The sequence below is a fragment of the Melanotaenia boesemani genome, chromosome 18 (genome assembly GCF_017639745.1).
Source record: "Melanotaenia boesemani isolate fMelBoe1 chromosome 18, fMelBoe1.pri, whole genome shotgun sequence".
Taxonomy (NCBI): domain Eukaryota; kingdom Metazoa; phylum Chordata; class Actinopteri; order Atheriniformes; family Melanotaeniidae; genus Melanotaenia; species Melanotaenia boesemani.
Genome location: NC_055699.1, coordinates 1,690,982 through 1,711,393, shown reverse-complemented (window position 1 = coordinate 1,711,393; position 20,412 = coordinate 1,690,982). Strand labels below are relative to the sequence as shown.

Sequence of the window (20,412 nt, the reverse complement as noted above, 5' to 3'; positions counted from 1 at the left end):
AACTTGATGAGGCGCCGCCGCTGAACGCCACCTCCTATTAGAAAATTTTCAATAACTTTTGACCACACATGCCTCTGGAGTGTTCAGACTGAGTTTGAGGTAAATACGATAAAATCTGTAGGAGGAGTTCGTTCAAATGCAAGGCAAAGAAACATGCAAAAATGACCCCAAAAATGACACTTTTTTCAAAATGGCTGACTTCCTGTTGAAGTTATCATATAGGTCCAAGAGGCTTTTTTGTACATCCTTCCAAGTTCTATCAATATACTGGATTTCAGCCATATCAGTCAATGTAGTGGGCAGATATGATCAATTAAATATTTGTAGGTGGCGCTATAGAGCCATATTGCAATTTTTCCAGCATATGTCAATGTGGCTGAGTTCTCGGCTGGTCCGCGCTCCTCCCTGCCAGGTTTGGTGTAGATCAGCAGTACAATGGGTCAGTTACAAGTACTTCCTGTTTGATGGCGTCGGACCGCTATTCGCCATGGTTACGTTTGGCGAAGGAGCTTGAGATTTTTATTGTGGTATCATGAAAGGGTTTGACCTGTTGTAAAGCACTTTCAAGTGTGTAAGTTTCATTCCTGAGGAGATGGACCCCGGCGTCTGAAAAAAAGCACTTCCTGTTGGAAGTGGGCGGGGCTTAGGGCTAGACCAGAATTGGTGATATGAATCTGTTCAGAGCAGGACCCTGATTAATCCCTGCAAGTCTGATGGGGATTGGATCAGAATTGAGGGATTTATAGTGATTTATGATGTCATGGCGTCTTATCAAAGTTCGCCATGGCGCCACGGTCTCGCCCTGCAGCATAGAGCAACAGTTTTCACTGGTTATCATCACCAACTTGTTTTCTGCTGTCTGACCCAGTTTGGACCTGGTTGTGTTCAAAACGTCAGATAAGAGGGTCTCCAAGTAAAAACCATGACTTCCTGTCGCCAGGGGGCGTGGCCAATTCATAACCCAAATATTGACATGTAGATGTGTCCAGGATGGGACTGGCATCATACATGGCCATTTTGGTTCAGATACATTGTTTTATGTGGAAGTTATATCACTTTCGTTCTTCACGGCGACACATCAAACTTTGAGGCCCCACCCCCTCCATGCCCTTTCTCCTATTAGAAAACTTTCAATAACTTTTAAAGACACATGCCTTCTGGACATCCTGAGCTATTTTGGTAGCGGTACGATAAAATCTCTAGGAGGAGATAGATTTTGAAAATGTCAGTAAAACGCCAAAATGGCGACTTTGACCCAAAATGGCCGACTTCCTGTTGGTTTTAGGCTGTTGCTCCAAGAGGATTTTTTGGTCGCCCAAACATTTATAATATTTGTAGCAATTTTCATAAAGATTGATGACGTGCAGTGGCGGGGCATCGTAAATAGGTGGCGCTCTCATTCAATTTTGCCCGAACAGTCCCAAGCACCCCAAAATATCAAATTTTTCACATTCCTTTGGGGGGGTACACAAAAATAGGCGCGTTTTCGTGCATGTTCAGGTCCCCAAAAATGCCTCCAATGTTTAAGAAGAAGAAGAAGAAGAAGAAGAAGAAGAAGGAAGAAACGGAGCAATTACAACAGGCCTTCGCACCGCCTTCGGTGCTCGGGCCTAATAACAATTACGATAGACACATAATCAATATGAATAGAAAATAAGTTTGATGTTGAATTTCACTGAACTCCAACTAGAACCACACAGCATTCTGGGGAATGTAGGCAGAGAAAAGGCTGGAGCCTCACGACGTCTCACGGCCCATAAGTTGGTGGCATCGACAGACTCACTCGCTCTTTGTTAAGCTAGCAGCAGCCTGCTGTGTGACATGCACAGCAGCAGTTTCATGTTCTGCCACTGTGCCCAATAACCGCCAAAAATTAAAAAAAAAAAAAAAGAGAATGGCGTGGAGTGAAAGGAGAAAATGAGTCCGACAGAGAGAAGAAACTGGGGTTAAAAGAGGGAAAGATCAAGTCACCAGTTTGGTAACGTTTTCCAACAAGAGTCAGACCGATGTCTGCAAACTACGCAAGGTCATTGTCCCCACGAAGTCTGGCAACACGACAAATTTATCACCTCAGCCACTTTCATCCGTTATACATCAAACTGCCATCAGCCATCAGCCACCAGCCACCAGCCATCAGCCACCAGCCATCAGCCACCAGCCATCAGCCATCAGCCATCATCCTCTGCCGCTGTGAAAGCCACACAAGCAGCCACAGACCACCGATGGGAGGTACCTTCAGATAACACAACACCATGAAACAGAACCTATAAACACTTGGTTCCTTATCAGGTTTTATCATTTATTTGCATTCAAACATCAACTAGTACTAGAAATAAACGTTTTATCCAGTTATCAGTTACTGTTATAGAAACTCTAGAAGGTATCTAATGACTGCTTATCTTCATGTCATTAGTCTGTTTACGGACGTTTTCACATGAAGTCACACAGATTTTGTGTCTTGTTTTTATATGAACTACTTGAACTGTTTGCCTCCACAAACACACCCACGACAGTTAGAGTGAAAATATTATCTCATATTTTTTTGGAAAAAAAAAAACAAAAAAACAAAAGTAAGCATTTAGTTTTCGACGTTGAACTTGGTGTCTTTATTTTTCATAATTAACTGTGATTTGGTCATTTCCTTTGTCGCCTGCTGATGTTGATGTGAAACACCAGCAAACATCACCAGGTCACATGACTGTGTCACATCCACTCCTCTGTAGCACGAAACAAGTAGGTCAGGCTGAACATACGTGGGTTTTCCCACTGTGTCTAATGAAGACGTTAGTATACTCATACTGCACCGTGTCATTGTCTGTTATAATCAGCTTTCTTTACTAGAACATCCAAGCTTTAGCACTAATGTAAAGTGACTTCAACATGACCTCCAGTGATGGCCGAGGCGTGGATTGGAGACGTTGAAGGAGGAGGCGGCACAAGAAAAACAGGATGAAGAGGGTTTGTCTTGTGGTGGTTACAAGGGACATGAGGAGAAATATAAAGAGAAACCAAAAAGAAAAAAGGAAACTGCTTGTAATGAATTCTCCAATAAAAAAAATGGCACAGAGATTTGTCCCTCCCCCTTTTTTTAATGGAGAGTATCTGCACATATAAGGGATGGAGGGATGTTTCAAGACTAAAGATAATTCACACAAACGTGTACAAATATTAATTTAATCCACAGTTCAATGTTTTCTTTTAAAAGTAAAACTTTAATTGCATGTATGCTTTAAAAGAGAAAGCAGCGAGTGATTAGATGCAAGGCTATGACATGTTTGGTTAATAAAACATTGTTTTAATTATCTCACATTTTCAGATAAAGTATTTAAAATGAAACCTTCAACCATTTTACGTTTTATTTACTATACAGTTTTTGTTATTGTTAATGACAAAATGTGTAAAAATATAAATATAAGTCCTTTGTTATAGCTCTTTAAAATAGAAATAATTTGGATGGGTTTTCAGCGAGCGTGAGCTTTCACAGGCCGAGGATCGAACCAGCAACCGTCAGGCTACAAGACGACCGCTCCACCCACTGAACCACGCTGCCGCCGATGATTGAAAATAAATAAGAAGTATGACATGATTAATTAAAAAAAGCATCACTGTATGTAGAAGTAAAATATTGTATGAAAACATGTGGCACTGTTTCGTGGTAATTTATAGACGGGTTAATATAGTCGATGAGTAACAATAAATCTAAGTGCAAACAAGTAAAAGGTCCTATTAAAGAAGTCAGTGGCCAAAATGGAGGTTGCTTGTGGGTAATAGATGCAAACAAAAGCAAAATGTGGGGTTATTAAAACACCTGCCTTTATGTATATAACACCTGCCTGGGCGTTATGTAACTGCATCACACAGTAAAAAGTAAACTGAGCTACACGGTGCAAGAGCAGTGACTTACAGAGAATAACTCCTTTTGGTGTCATGTGATGTTGCATGCCTTTACATGCACAAATAGTTGTATAACAAATTGAAAGAAAGGGAAAATGCTAAAATCATGTTATGATCTAATTAACATATCAGAATCTTAAGGATGTAACAAAAGAAAACGTGGTAAAGAAGAACAAACGTGTACTTCTGTGGTCTGTACATGACAAACAAGAAAGAGATGATCTTTACAGAGCAGGACACAAACACATCCCAGGAGAAACAGCATGTCTCCTTCTGTAGACTGCTGAGTGGACATCTGTCCTTTTGTGCTGCAGTCTGACGAGCTGACACACATTCACACACACGCACACACACACACACACACACACACACACACACACACACACACACACACACACACACACACACACAAACACACAGTCTGGTTAGGCTCAATGACACAATGCTTTTCATAGTCCCTTGTCTTAAACTTAACCTAATACCGAACCCTTATCCCTGACCCTACAACCCCATTCATGTCCTCATAAGGTATTGCATATTCTCATTTTTGTTCCCATCAAGCTGGAAAAACAAGTATACACATAAATACACACAGAGGATGAGGACATGTAGGGTAGAGAGAAGTGTGGCTGTTTTATTCTTTCACTTGTGTCCTTTGCAATGGTTGGTGTGTCAGTAAATCCCTACAGTGACTCATTTCGCCATCCGAAGGCACAGGTGTCAGAGCCGCTTTCCCTGATGCACCTGAGCATTTGTTTTCATCGCCCTGCAGCGCCACGGGGGCGGTGACATGAGCCAGAGAGCTGCTTTAGACCACAAATCTAACAGGGTCTGGCTGCATGACCTCTTACAAATCCAACAGCCAGGCAGCTGCTGCCACCTATGACTGAAAACAAAACTTTACAGTGATCAGCCATGAAGATCAAACTCTGCTATTCACAAAAGTAGCACAACTTTAACCCAGAAAATAGTCAGGCAAAAATATTTAGCTCTTGGTACATAGGGTTAAACAGTTATTCCTCCACATAGCTGAAGAAGAAGCAGAAGAAAAGGACATTAATCTGTGAAGCATCATCTGTGGTAGCGGCGAACATGGCTGGATGAACCAACATCACCAACGCAGTGGTAGCTGATCTCCTGACGTGCTGTGTGTCTCACATGTGTGTGTGCTTACCTGGCTCTGAAGCTCACTCTGCTGTCTCAGTCTCAGGTTCTCTGGTGTGTCAGCCACAATGGTGAACGACGTCTTGGGATAATGTCTAAAAAGAGAAAGAGATTCAACGTTAAACCATGCCAGGCTGCCAATCCTACAAACTGATGGCCCTCATATCTCAGTTATAATCAGACCTGATCAGTGCATCATTAATATTTTACACATCAAATGTTGTCCTTGCAGTGCTATCACGTTATGGATCCATTGGCTGTGTGTTTATTTTAGTGTACATGGCCTCGTTTACGAGCTATTGCCTGAACTAAGCAGAGCTGAATGGTTGGGTGATGTAAGGAACAAGCTGCTTACAAGAAAAGAAAAGAGGGAGCAGCGAATGTCGAAGAGAGGGAAGAGCTGAAGGTCAGATACCTGACATGCAGATGTTTGCGCTCATGTATGACCGAGTTTGTGCACAGCTGCAAACGTCAAGCTAAAGGAATTCAGAACACACTCAGACGGGACGCTTAAGATCTTTAGGCCTCATTCATCAATATCTTCTTACTTCTTAAGTTGGACATAATAAGTGTTCATGACCACAAAAGTGTTTGTATCTTTTCCCTTAAAGTGGTGAAAGCGAACCTGACGTAAGTTAATTACCTGTGCTGATTTGCATTGGTAAATGCTCAAAAAGTTCCCATAAAAGGTCAAGACACATTGTAGCAGCCTGCAGTCTGGTCCCATAAACATGGGACCAACACCGTAGGATAAATTTTCATTACATAGCCTACTGTACCTTCTAGAGTTGTAAAGCAAATTACCACTTCCCACGGCATCATTTTGAGATGCGTTGAACCTGTGAAGTGAGTAGTGCATCTAATGAAATACAACCTCCAGGTGAGTGGGTCAGTATCAACCAGACCTTGATTTTCTCATAAAACCAATCATTCCAATGAAAAGACACTGTTGTAGTAAATTTAATTATTAAAGACCACATTTAGCAGGTGGACCTGGGACGCACGGGTTTGTAGATTTTGTGTTTATAAGCCAGGCTGAACTTTAAAATTTGCTTTTGTAGGCACCTGATTTTCCTCAGTGAATTATGATCCTGTTGGGCGTCTTGTGCAGTTTCATGTAAATGTAGTTTATAAATGTCTTTGTGATCATCTCATTGTATCTTCATAGGTTTTTCTTATTGTCATATTTCACATGGTTCTAGTTGTTAAACGAGTGGATTTAATTTAGTTATTGAATACAGATTAAACCAAGAGTGAAATCAAATAAACCAGCTGTGTTTATATCTGAATGGGAAAGTTGGCTCCAGTGTAAAAAAGGTGAAGAACCCCTGCTTTAGACGAGGTGATTAGTCCTACAGAGGAACTGAATGTGGACCAATTTTAAATAAATGATAATGCAATATTTATAAGTAATCACCAAACTACAAAGGTTTAATCATTTAGTTGTGTGTGCTGATGTCAGTAGCAATCCAGTAAAATATCTTCATTGTGCTTTACTTTAAATAGTCGTAAATGATACGATAAAACTGAACTGTGAGCATTGAGAGATATTTTGTTTAATCTTTTTAATGCACTTTTAGTACGTCAGTTTAATGCAAAAACTCCTCAGTGTTGGTGCTGGAATTTCAGGTAAAAAAACAATTCTGTGCATATTTTGTTTTTGGGGTGTCACAGTTGAGGTTTGCCTAGGGCTCCACATTACCTTCAACCAGCACTGCGGTAAATGATAAATTCAGCAGAAGTTGCACATTTAGAGTTTATCCTCAATGACGGAAGCATGTTCGCTATGACTGACTTCGTTTAACCATGTAAAAAATCTCAAATCCTAAAACTAAAAGGCCCAAAATAGACATCTTAAAGTTTAACTGGTGCAATTCATGTTTCTCCATTAAATTCAGTCTGTGGAAACACTACATGCTAGTTGCTACATGCTAGCATCTCAACAACATGTTCACTAGCTTGGCTCACCTTAGCTGAGTCCTTTCAAGCCTCGAGTTAACACATATCTATGATCGCACCTTTACAGGAGCAATGGTTCTTTGTAATGATTCAAAGCATTTTCCTCACCTGATTTTGAACAATAAAGGCTGCAGGAAGAAAAATGTCAGAGCCCTTTTCATACTCTGAGTAACCTTAAGGACTCAATGAGCCAACAGGACGACGACATTAGCAGAAACAATGACCCATTGAGAGGTCTTGAAATGAAAAGGCAGCACAATGCCATCGCTCTCGTTATCTCGTTTGACCTTTTGGTCTGTATAATGCTCCGGGTGTTTATGTTTGTATCTTAGAACAACATCAGTTTGCAATGAAAGCTTTTGTCTGCAGATCTGAGCTCCTACAACATGAGGCTGAGGTGAAAACACTCCCACACTCCATCTCCAACAGGGTTTTACAGTAGTTTTGGAGTCCTTTAAACATCTTACAAAACATCTGAGGGGTCATAGCATGGTACATGATTGAAAAGAAGAAAAAGAAAAGAATTTTATATGTTTTCAATAAAAATTTCCCCCTGAAACACTGAAGAGCCTCTTCACCTCTGAATGAGTAAAACCAAACCACTGTATCACTGAAATGTGGTAATACTCTCGTTTTTGTCTGTTCATATTTAAACATAAATGCCCCAAATATAAATTTCTTTAACATTTTAAAAATGGATAATTGCTTCCCAGTTTTGATAAAAAAGAATACATGTAGATAGCTGTGAAGCTGGGACTGCTGCTTTAAAAGAAAACATGTAGTTTCATCATGTGTTGTTTTACAGCTGCTTGTAATCGCTGTAGTATGAGTGCAGACTGAGAACTGAAGGAACTTTGTAGAACCAGGAGGGAACCAGCATCCCCACAACTGGGCATTTTCCTCTGAGCAGGCTGATTCATGCGGCCTTGTAACTCTGAATATGTGTGAATCATCGAAGCCTGCAGCAGATTCAGCTGCACAGTTTGACCACTTCGGTCCTCTTTAACTCCCACATCTCAGCTCCCACTCTTATTATTCCCTCTCCCACACATGTACACACTATATCTCTCTGTTTCATACAGTAACCACCTCTATTCAGATAAATACCTTGTTCCTAATAAAACATTTATACATGCAGCATTTCACTGGTCTATGGCTAAATCTTTTAGATCCTTCCAAGTTTTGTACCTTTCTCTTCTGGCTTAGTGTAATAATGTGGGGAAGTGTTCTCCAGTTGGACATTGGCATAATATTCAACAAATGAGAAAAACCTTACCTTAAAATGCTTCATTTTCAACCAGAAGTGAATTTGGAGGCCAAATGTTTAATAATCACAAGAAGGATTTTTAAAGTAGAAAAACACTGAATGTTTTGTTTAACGATATTAAGCAACTCTGCAGCAGTTTGGAAACTAAAATAATTAAAAAAAAATTTCTGCATTTACTGCAAAGGCAAATTATCTTTTAAAAAGATAATTTACTCATAGGACAAGCTAGCTCATACGCAAAGCAAAGAGGCTAACACAAGGCTAGCTCATACGCATAGCAAATAAGCTAAAACAAGTTAGCTCATACTCATAGCAACCGTATAAGCTAAAACAAGCTAGCTCATACTCATAGCAACCGTATAAGATAAAACAAGCTAGCTCATACTCATTGCAACCGTATAAGCTAGCACAAGTTAGCTCATACTCATAGCAACCGCATTAGCTAAAACAAGCTAGCTTATACTCATAGCAACCGTATAAGATAAAACAAGCTAGCTCATTCTCATAGCAAATAAGCTAACACAAGCTAGCTCATACTATAAGATAAAACAAACTATCTCATACTCATAGCAACCGTATAAGCTAAAACAAGCTAGCTCATACTCATAGCAACCGTATAAGCTAACACAAGCTAGCTCATACTCATAGCAACCGTATAAGCTAAAACAAGCTAGCTCATACTCATAGCAACCGTATAAGCTAACACAAGCTAGCTCATACTCATAGCAACCATATAAGCTAAAACAAGCTAGCTCATACTCATAGCAACTGTATAAGCTAACACAAGCTAGCTCATACTCATAGCAACCATATAAGCTAAAACAAGCTAGCTTATACTCATAGCAACCGTATAAGATAAAACAAGCTATCTCATACTCATAGCAACCGTATAAGCTAACACAAGCTAGCTCATACTCACAGCAACCGTATAAGCTAACACAAGCTAGCTCATACTCATAGCAACCATATAAGCTAAAACAAGCTAGCTTATACTCATAGCAACTGTATAAGCTAGCACAAGCCTTAACTTCTTTTCATGCATCATAGTGAAGGTGGGAATGATGCCTGTACATTGCACATCTTCCTCTTGTTTTCAGGGATGAATATGGGGCTTTATTTTAAACAAAATTGTTTGTGCCTGTTTTAAGCTGGGGGTCATTGCATTGATTCAGTAATTCTGGCAAACTTTTTATAAGCACACGCTGATGTGGTGATGGTGCAACACTGGTTTAAATAGCCTAAACAACGTTGGGAATGTGGTGCAATGGAAAACTGTTTGAGGGGGGCCCTTTTATAACTGCTGCACCACTAAACATGCATGCACAACAAGGCTCACATTTAACTTGTAAGACTGATCATCTCTTAGAGGAGTATTTATCTGATCTACACAACATCACACAGATGCTCTCAGGATCACACACAGAGTTCCACCCTAATGCACACACACATAAACAACGCAGTGAGACCAGCAGACAGAGAGCGCGTGTAGGGAAACACGTCAACCATGTGACAAAAATATCATTGTTTGTTTCTTCAACTCTGCCAGGTATGTAAAGACGGAAACACGCGTGAACACCGAGAACTTCATGTCCATCGCGGGAATGTGCCCAGTTAACAAGCTGCCTGTGATTGGAATCACTGCTGAGAGGCATCGCAACTTAAATTGATCCGATATTCTTTGTATGTTTATTAATGACAATCCATTATCACAGATCTGAGCTTTAAAATATTTAGACTGACTCCACTCGGTAAAACTGGCTTCATCAGGACATTTCATGAGGTTTTTCTTGTCTCTGGTGTTTTTAGTCGCAGCATTTCAGTCTTTTGTGGAAAATTAGTCAATGATGAAATTTGAAAATGCGACATGACTTTGAGTGTAGTGTTAAATGATGTTTAATAAACTGGTCATTATCATTTGCTGTATTTACTGTATATTAACTGTGTAATGATCATGGGTAGACTACTTGTTACAGCTACAGAGGTCATAAGTACATGATCCAGCAGAGCTGCTGATATTTACATTTCCTAAGTGACATGGATGAACCCCTCCTCCCATAAAACTGCAATCCTGGGGGAATCACTGTTAATTAACATTGTTAAGGTTAGCATCATTTCAGATGTACGTAAACTCTGCGATTCAATTATTCTTTAGTCTTTTCCTGAAGCACTGATTTAGACACAAAGACCAGTGACTGAAGCTGCAGCTACATGCCGTTTCTAAGACTTCACCATTAATCACAAGGAAAATGGATCACTTCTTGCATTTTACATAATAATTATCATTATAATAGTATTTATGGGTCAGAAACAGGCTGCTGTGGTCTGTGACTGTTAACCGATGATCAGTGGGAGATAGTAAACAGTCATCATCATCTTTACTCCTCTGTGTTTGTCTTCATGATCAGTGTGAGTCTGATATATAATGAGTTTATTATAGTTTTAAAAACCCACAAATCAACACAATGACGCTATCTCAAACCTTTAACAGTCTGTGTATAGAGGAGAAATTATATAAGGCCATATTAGCTTTAGCCATGGAGCTAAGTTTATATAAATGGGACCAAAGTTTTATTTAATCATGCATACACACTGATACTGCAGATTTAACATTTTCAGCCGGAGGAGTGTACTATAAAGTGTGTTTAACAGCTGGGCTTTCTTTATGTTAGCTGCTCAGATAAACCCAAGATAACAGATTCTACAGCAGGTCTGAACTTTCTTTGTAAACCACGTTACCCCAGACACATCGATAGACCAACCACCTGACACTTTATTCAGAAGAGCGACTTGTATGACTGGAGGCTGTGAAGGAAATAAAAACAGTTGCAGAAAAAGACCCGGGATTCAGCAGCATTGATCCAAGATGAAAAAGTCGATCAAACATTGATCATTTCTAAGACACATGTCAGAAGAATTTGGATTGTGGATGTGAACCAATAATTACTTTTACATGAAAGTACTACCCAGTTGAAAACTGGTAAAAGGTAATATTATCAGACATGTAATTCTACCTTTTCATTTGTTATTCATCGGACGCAGCTGCATATTTTCAGACAGAAAGCTTGTTTTTTTTGTTTTGTTTTTTTTGCTGTTGAAATATTTTTTATTATTCAAATGACTTTGGGTGCTTTGCTGAGCAAAAGAGGAAAATAGTTTTAATTTGATTTTAATTTTTAAATAAAAGTGCCACTGCCATCATACATGAGACATTGACCGTGCAGCTACAAATCTGGACACAACTTACACACAACTCCTGATGCAGCATCTGCTTGAGATCCCAAACGACGACTGGCAATTCTTTTTTTTCCAAAGTGCTCACGTTTCGCTCATCTGACCACATCTGCAGTACACAAAGACTTTAGACAGCTTTCAAGACGTGCTACGTAAATTTCCAACCTTAAAACTCGGCTGAGAAACTTTTTCTTCCAGGACGCCGCTCGACGTCACAGCTGAGAAATCTGAAAAGTTCCATAGTGTGTGTTTAAAGGACAGACGAGGTTTTTATGATCTCTGGCAGTTTGTCCAGCGTGCAACAGACTAATTTACAGTTCTTATGCTTTTCATGATAAAATGTGTTTTTGCTCTGAATGTGAAGAAAACTGGATCGACTGGACTGAAGTGTCATGAATAAATGTTACTGTGGCTGTAAAGGATTAATTAGTCAGAGCAGTAAATAAAATGGCATTACTTTTGAGGAGGGTTTAAAATGTCTTTTACATCTCAACAACGTGTATTGTGGGGACAAATAGTTCCTCTGCTGTAAATCTTTAAATGTTTGGAGGATGCACGAATTACGGTTCTAGTTAAAATATATTTAACCTGCTGGTTCTGTGAGAGAGAAATTTTTTTAACTAATGGTCCATTATTTTTAAATTTAGTTACTCTTAGCTTCAGTCATGTAGACGCACATACAAGCACAAACTGTGGCCTTAAGTTACACTTCACTTGGTCCCCGTCGCTACTGGCAACCATGGTTGCTTTGTTCATTTATTGGAACCCAATCCTTTTAGACAAAGACCACCTCTGTAGGATATTTGTCTCTCTCTCTCTCTCTCTCTCTCACACACACACACACATACAGAGCAAGCCAAGGTAACTGTGTTCTGGCAGGACAGTACCTGAGTGTGTGTGGAGGTCTGCAGGAGACATAATTACTCAGAATTTATAAAACAAAAGCAAAATAAAAATACCGATGAACATTTTCAAGGAGAAAATATCAGATTAAACACAAGACATTTAAAAGAGGAGTAATTCTAACAATAATCACAAGCTCATGATCATGAGAGAATCCATCGTGCCAAGATCCAAACGTTGTCACAAGGCAGGACTGCCGACCCAAAGAGCAGACGGGAATCTAACGCTGAGAGACAAAAGGTTTTATTGTGGGAAGGAGCAGTCCGGTGAACTGGTAGCAACAGCGAGCAGCCAGACAGACGATCTTTTAGCTCCTCGGGTTGATCTAGAGAATCTGGAAAAGGAGGTGCGGTAAATCCAACAGCTTTAGGGATCCAGAATGTATTTCTAGGCTTCAACGGGGTTCTCATGTGTTATAAGTTCAATAACGGACAAGTGATGAGTCTGTTCCTTTAAGATTTATGGCAGACTACGTCAGGGTGGTGAGTTTTGTTTTGTTTGGCTGGAGAGCACAAGGGTAGGAGAGCTTGAGGTTTTTCTGTGTTAATTTGTGTCAGAGACGAAGCAAACAGATTAATTTAGTAGTAGATCTACTGAAGTTCTGTACACGTCAATATGCTGCTTAATAAATCAACAAAAAGACTCATCAGCCATAAGCTCCGGATTCAGACGGGTTTCTACCTACAGAGGGATTTAGTTGAATCTACAGAGGTGCTGACTAAAGGTGAAGGTTGTCCAACAGGCTCAACATCCTCGACTCAACTTTCTTGGTCCTCTAAGAAAATAAACTGGTAATTATTTGTCATCTGCCAAGAAGACAGTAACTACAAACTGGTGAAGAGAACGGATACTGGGACTTCATGCAGATCCCTCGCTGAGTATATGGGCCATTCTACAGAATTCGTGCAAAGTCCAGAGTTGGAAACATATTTTAAAAAGATTTTTTTCCCAAAAACCTCGTCCATACATATATTGCACCATATTTCTATGGTACATATCTAGTAAAGGTGCAGTCAAATTTCATATATTTATGTCTGTCTGTTCTTGAAATGTTTTTCCACTCCTGAAAGGTGTCACTACCGTAACATAGAAACACACTGCAATAAAAATCATTATATTAATCTGTTAATATTGTGTGTCCATACATCCTCTAAAGAATATTTTTAGAAATTTTTCATGAAGGGTTTTACAACTAAATAAATTAAAACTATTTTTTAAACAAATTTTGAAGTTTATTTTCTAAGACTCATTAAAATTTAAATGCAATCTTTTTTGTAAAATAAATGACACTGATCATAGAGATCTCAGAGTAAATTAGTTGTTAAATTGAATTTACATTTAACCAGCAGTTATCATAAAATGTTATTTAATGACTCAAATATTATTTTATTTTACAAAACATTCAGCGTTACGGTAGTGACAGCACTGTTTTGGTCATGACCACAGTATTATGTTTGCAAGGTTGCATTATTTCCCCTCAACCCTATTGCTTAATTTTAACTCATAACCAGCTTTCCAATGTGAATTTTACAAACACAAATGTTTCTAATCAATAAAATGAGGTTATTTACTATTGAAAAGTAATTTATTTTACATTACTTCAACCTCGTAGCCCATCTACTGCAACATGACAGTAAAACAACTAAAACAAATATGACTATGTCTTGACTAGGTTTAAGGTTTTGTGTTGGGCAGTTTTCTGATAGATGAACTTTAGATGTGGGTTGTCTGCAGTCTTGTTGATCACTCTGTGGGAGCTGCCTAGTGTTTTTTTGAGCATAGAAACAAGATTGTATTTTCTGAGCAACCTGCTTGTCAGTGCACTTCTTAATCCATGTCTCTCTTTGTAACTGGCAGACATGTATTTTTTCTTCAAATCATGAATGAGTGTGTTATGAAAAAGAAGGGTCTTTCTCTATAGCACCGTTTTCTATATTTTTCTTTTTTCCGTTCAAGTTCTTTAATCTTCAGCTCAAAGATCTTTATTTTTCTGTGGGCATTACCAAACGTCTCTTATGAATCTCATAGGAAGTGTGTGGAGTAACAATCTCACTAGAAACGTGTGGAAGTTGGGGAGGTGTGGGTGAAGACATGGCAGAAGGCGGGGCAGAGGGTGTGGGAGGTGGCTTGGAAGTTGTGCACAATCTCTCCATCTCTCTTTGACTTTTCACCAATACCCTGTGATGTTGCTGTCTTTTTTGCCATGATCGTCTGACCTTCCTTTGCTCCCTGTCAGATAAATCACTGATAGATTTGATCTTTCCTTCTTCCTTTCGTTTCTTGTTTCGTTCTCTTCCCTTCTTTAAATATTCTTCGTACTTCTCTGGGTCTTCCCTCAATCTTTTTCTGTATTCTCTCACCCTCTCTGCTCCACTCTTTTTATGTTCTTTTGGCATTACTGCTCGCTTTCTCCGAGCTTAGCTGTATAACGTGAAATATAAGTCAGCATTATCATCATGTTTATCATATTAAACATTATTTAGCACTTTTAAGAATGAAATGTGTTTTACAAATCAAATATATTATTAATATTATTGTTTTGAGGAGTATATTGTAATAATAATGATCAAACATTGCCTTAATTATGTGGAACATTACAAGTTGTCACTACCGTAATGATTATGTCACAACCTTAACGTTACAGTTTGTTACGGTTGTGACTGTTACGGTTGTGACATTTTTAGCTAATTCCTAGCATAACTCAGACATGCTAACAAGTTAATGGCTAGCAACAGATGTTTTGAACAGTTGTACACACAACAAAAATTTATTTTTTGGTTTGAGCCCCCAAAAGTGTACTTATTTGCAGATAATATGTGTACGGTTGTGACAGTTATTAATGTAACATACTGATATTCAGACTTTGGAACACATTTACTTAAAAATGATGAGAGGTAATCACTCACTATGCAACCATGAGGGACAGGGATGCAGTGTGACTTCCTGGTCAGAACTTCAGGTGTCTGACTAACACTAGGCTCCACCCATGAAGCAAAATGACTTGTGTTACGGTTGTGACATAAAATTGTGGGACACCATTTTTTTTAAAGCATGCTTTTGTCGTTTTAAAATAATTTCAAAATGAATCTAAATATTTTACATTCTGTATAAAATAAACCAAACATATATTTTAAAATACAGCATTGGAAAAAATTACAAAATTCTTTTAGGTATTATTTTTATGAGTTGAAATTTAGGGCTTAGAGATTGGGACAACTACTTCCCAATAGTAAGTACCTAGGAAGGTAGCATAAATGATGATTTTCTATATATTTGGCTTAATTACTATCGAGTTACAGTCTTGTGTTTAACTAGATAATACCATAATCTTAGTAAATATTGAAGGTCTGAATTTTTAATTGTTTTGTTAAATAGTTTTTTTTATTGTGGGACAGCAATTTGCACAAATTTGGTAGAATAGCCCATATATTCCCAGTCCTCAGAATTACATCATATTCTCTTATTTTCTCCTTACAAGTGGTTCCAGAGCTGGTTCAGAACTGGTGCTAGAACCAGTTCTAGGTTTTTTACAGCCACCATAGACCCATGTCATTACGTGACTATAACCATCTTGTTTGGCCCTTCCTCGGATGGATCACAGATCAGTGTTTTCCCTACAGATGCATTAATATCACAAAGCCAGGCGATGCTTCCAAACTCTAAATGACTATGGTAACAAATTCTGATCCAAACTGGATTCACACACAGTTTCAGCTGGATCTAGAAGTGCCAGCTGACTTTATTAGAATAATAATTATGAATGCAGCTTGGTATGCGATGCAGGGGGCAGCGTTCACAGATGATGATGAAGGAAATGTCATGAATACCGAACACTGTTCTCATGCTGCTGCTTTGACTTCACATCCATGATGCAGCTCAGTTTGTATTATTAACCTCCTGAATTAAGCTGCCTAAACGCTACACAAGCTCTGCAGTTTTAGACATCATAGTCACATTTTAATAATCTGGTTGGTCTCTATAACCCCAGCCTTCGAAGTAAGCGCTTCTTTACTCTGCCACAGAAGGGTTGTCGCTCCTGTAAATATCTGAAAACCTTTAGCAGCGCCCACATTTTTGAAAGTGCTGAGCTTTTGCTAAAAATCAGCAATTCTTGGGTAAAAATAGCAACAGAATGTTTAATCAAGTCCTTTATCAGATTTGTGTTTAACCCGCTAAGGCCCAATGAAAAAATGGTAAGAAAAGTCCTAATTTTTAAATATGAGGTAATTATTTGGCCCTTTAACAAAAAGTTAGGGGGGGGGGGGGTTACCATTTATTATCATGTGATAGTTTAAAATATAATGTGGTTTTCTGCTTCTTAGTATCAGATTGTGTTCAACAGGATTTTGATCAAAGTTTATACCATATATTGAAACTGTGTGTAACATATATGTCCATCAGGCTGGGTTAATGTGTTTAAAACGTTGGTGTGTGAGCAGAGCTCGTCTGCTTTGAGGAATGAGACCTGAACGGAAGCTGAAAGGCTGAATAAGTTCAGGTTTCACTTTGTCTCGATCTTCATCTGTTTCATGCACAGAAAAGCACAAATTTGCTCATAGACTCGATTGTACACGCTGTTTAACATCATGTAGGTGTTTTGTTCCTCCTTCATCAACCACCTGAGCTATTTATAAAACCTCTGCCAAAAAATGAGCAAGCAAAACACACCCACAGAAACACACACATCCTTTAAACTGTTTCCAGTTATATCCTCAGACACATCCTCCCTTTCTGTTCCTTCTCCATTAAGACACCAGATTTACAACACACCAGTGTGTGTGTGTGTGTGTGTGTGTGTGTGTGTGTGTGTGTGTGATGCAGTACAGAGGGTGTGTTGTGGATACAGATTTAGGTTTACTATTGTCTGCAATGTTGCTGTGACATTTACCAAACGGTGGCAGTGACGCACAAGAGTCCAGCGTTGCATTCAGACACACAGTCGGTGTGTGAGGTCTGAAGAAAAGAACATTTAAGTCTGAGAAACGCAGCTTTATTTTTGTTTTAGTGCAGTGACTTCATCAAGGGGCATAGGTCATCTTCTGAAAACGGTAACATCGTCTAGAAAAAAGTTATTGACTTCATTTATTTTACAAATTGTACAAGTTTCCTCTTTTTAACTCCTGGCTTTTCATTTTTGACCCACCCACCAGAGAAGCAGAGACCCGATGAGATAAACTACGAGGTACAAAATAACATCCAGGCTTCAGTGACGTCCTTCTATTGGCAGTTAAACGTGACTCTAAACTGCTGCATCATGTAAACATAGTTTTGTTGCAGCCTGTATTTAATAAGGTCTTTCAGATGAGCTTTAAATCTGTTAGTGTTCATATTTACTTTCAGTCTGATTTTGCAGTGTAGGATTAACATGTTACGCCTGCTTCACACGTCACAAATGATTCTCTGATGTGTCCTTGCCTCCTCTGACATGCCCACTCTCTCCACGATCTTCCAGATGCAGGAGACATACTGGGTTGTGAACAATTTGTGGGTCAAAGGCAGGAAAACAGAGAACAGAGAGGACAAGGAGGCTAATTAGTGACAAGAGATGAGCTTTACGTTGGTCCGAATTAGTCAAGAAGACTGACGTGCAGGACAAATATTTATTATTATTTATTATTTCTTTATTTAAGAAATGCTATATATATATATATATATATATATATATATATATATATATAGCCACAATTTTCTTTCACTGTGATATCATAGGCGACATGAAAAAAAACTAAAAAGTTCAATAACACACTGCAGAAAACAATCCCAAACACAAAAGCTACTGTCTAAGTACTGTCATTTCATTCTGTGGTGAAGAGCACACACAGCTAACAAAGACAATATTTAACATTGTGGTGACCAAAGTGCATAAAATGCTCTGGAAATCTTAGACACCATGTAGTGATGCAAAAATAGCCAAACACCTTCAGGCTTTAGTTGGGCTCTGTACTTCCTGCCCAGTACTCTGTGTTTTTTGTGCTTCTTTTTATTAATCTATCCTATAATTCGTTGCATTCCTGCCTCCTACTCTTGGTCCGCATCAGGCTCCTTCAAACACACACATCAGACTTTAAAGGGGGAAGTTTGAAATGTGAAAGACATCCAAACACATTTCAGTCTTTCAAACATGAACTGAGATGCTCTAGTTTGACTCAGCTTCCCTTTTTAATGCCAAGCTAACGGTTTCACAAACTTCAGTAAAGATGGTCACTGAGCACAAAGTTTTCACAAAGAAGGTTTTCTCTGCAGCTCGTGACGCCATCGGAGCAGAAGAAACGGCGTCAGCCTCATCGGCTCCGTCACCACCTCACCACCGTGGTCGAAACAAGCTGGATGAGGCTGCAGAGAGCTCAGAGCCCCCATCAACAACAACACCTGGACAGGAAGATGGCGCCACGTGTGGATGCACCGACAAGCGACTAGAGGCCGAAGTCTCTTCAGCTACCAGCATCACTCCGAGCCTGCTGGCAGAAAATAACACACGCGCTTTGTTCATGAATCACTGGAAGGGTGGCAGATGAAGAGGAGGAAGAGAGGGCATGGAAGACAGCCCAGTGTGTGTCCGTGTGTGTGTCCGTGTGTGTCCGTGTGGGTTTGTGTGTGTGTCCGTGTGGGTCCGAGTGGGTTTGTGTGTGTCCGTGTGGGTTTGTGTGTGTGTCCGTGGGGTTTGTGTGTGTCCGTGTGGGTTTGTGTGTGTGTCCGTGTAGGTTTGTGTGGGTTTGTGTTTGTCAGTGTGTGTCCGTGGGGTTTGTGTGTGTCCGTGTGGGTTTGTGTGGGTTTGTGTATGTCCGTGTGTGTCCGTGTGGGTTTGTGTTTGTCCGTGTGGGAATTGTGTGTCCATGTGGGTTTGTGTTTGTCCGTGTGGGAATTGTGTGTCCATGTGGGTTTGTGTTTGTCCGTGGGGGTTTGTGTGTGTCTGTGTGGGTTTGTGTGTGTCCGTGTGTGTCCGTGTGGGTTTGTGTTTGTCCGTGTGTGTCCGTGGGGTTTGTGTGTGTCCGTGTGGGTTTGTGTGGGTTTGTGTGTGTTTGTCCGTGTGTGTCCGTGTGTGTTTGTGTGTGTCCGTGTGGGTTTGTGTGGGTTTGTGTGTCCGTGTGGGTTTGTGTGGGTTTGTGTGTGTGTCTGTGTGGGTTTGTGTGGGTTTGTGTGCGTTTGTGTGGGTTTGTGTGTCCGTGTGGGTTTGTGTGTGTGTCTGTGTGGGTTTGTGTGGGTTTGTGTGTGTGTCTGTGTGGGTTTGTGTGGGTTTGTGTGTGTGTGTCCGTGTAGGTTTGTGTGTGTTTGTGTGGGTTTGTGTGTGTCCGTGTTGGTTTCTGTTTGTCAGTGTGTGTCCGTGTGTGTCCGTGTGGGTGTTTCTGGTCAGCCTGGCCTCTCTCCACCTTCCTGCTTAGGTGTTGATGAAAGTCTCAGTGTGGGCTCAGGACAGATTGGCTCCAGTAAACCTCACTGATGGTCGGGCAGCATAAAGGAAAATTCTGGAAGTGTGTGAGGATTGTTTCAGTAAAGTGTGAGGAGCATTTCTTTCAACTCAGTGTCAATTATTTCAAAATCATAAAGTAAATACCTTCCTTAAACACAAGGACATTTATGCTTTTGGACATCAAATATCCAAACTTTGTGTAGTAAAGATTATATTTGCATTCATTTTATTTAAATACTCGGAACTGTGCCAGCTTGAGGAGTCAATACAAACATATTTTATATGGGATTATTCATCAGGTCAGCACATAAAATACTTATTCATAAGTAAACCGGACACGTGTGCAGCAGAAATTGCTTATAATCCTGCAAGAAAATGTCACCAAGTCAGCAGAGGATGGTCAATTTTAAGGTCAAAAAACCATGAAATGCCACCAGGCAGATCATTTATAGACAAAACATAAAAAATAAAATGAATCACCATCTAACCCTGCTTCAATAAAAATAAAAAACATAGAGATAAAAGACGGAGAAGAGATGAGGAGGAACTTGATGTTTCTGTCTCACACGCAGGGCTTAACGTTACA

General features: G+C 39.6%; 1 protein-coding gene across 2 annotated transcripts in view; it reads right to left on the bottom strand.

Annotated features, from left to right (window-relative positions):
- nebl (nebulette) overlaps positions 1-20,412 on the bottom strand; it is a 130,058-nt gene that overhangs the window by 90,911 nt on the left and 18,735 nt on the right. For both annotated transcript variants that reach the window (XM_041968874.1, XM_041968873.1), the window contains exon 3: positions 5,069-5,153. In XM_041968874.1, coding sequence (XP_041824808.1) covers positions 5,069-5,153 — 85 coding nt within the window. The remainder of the gene's footprint in view (positions 1-5,068; positions 5,154-20,412) is intronic.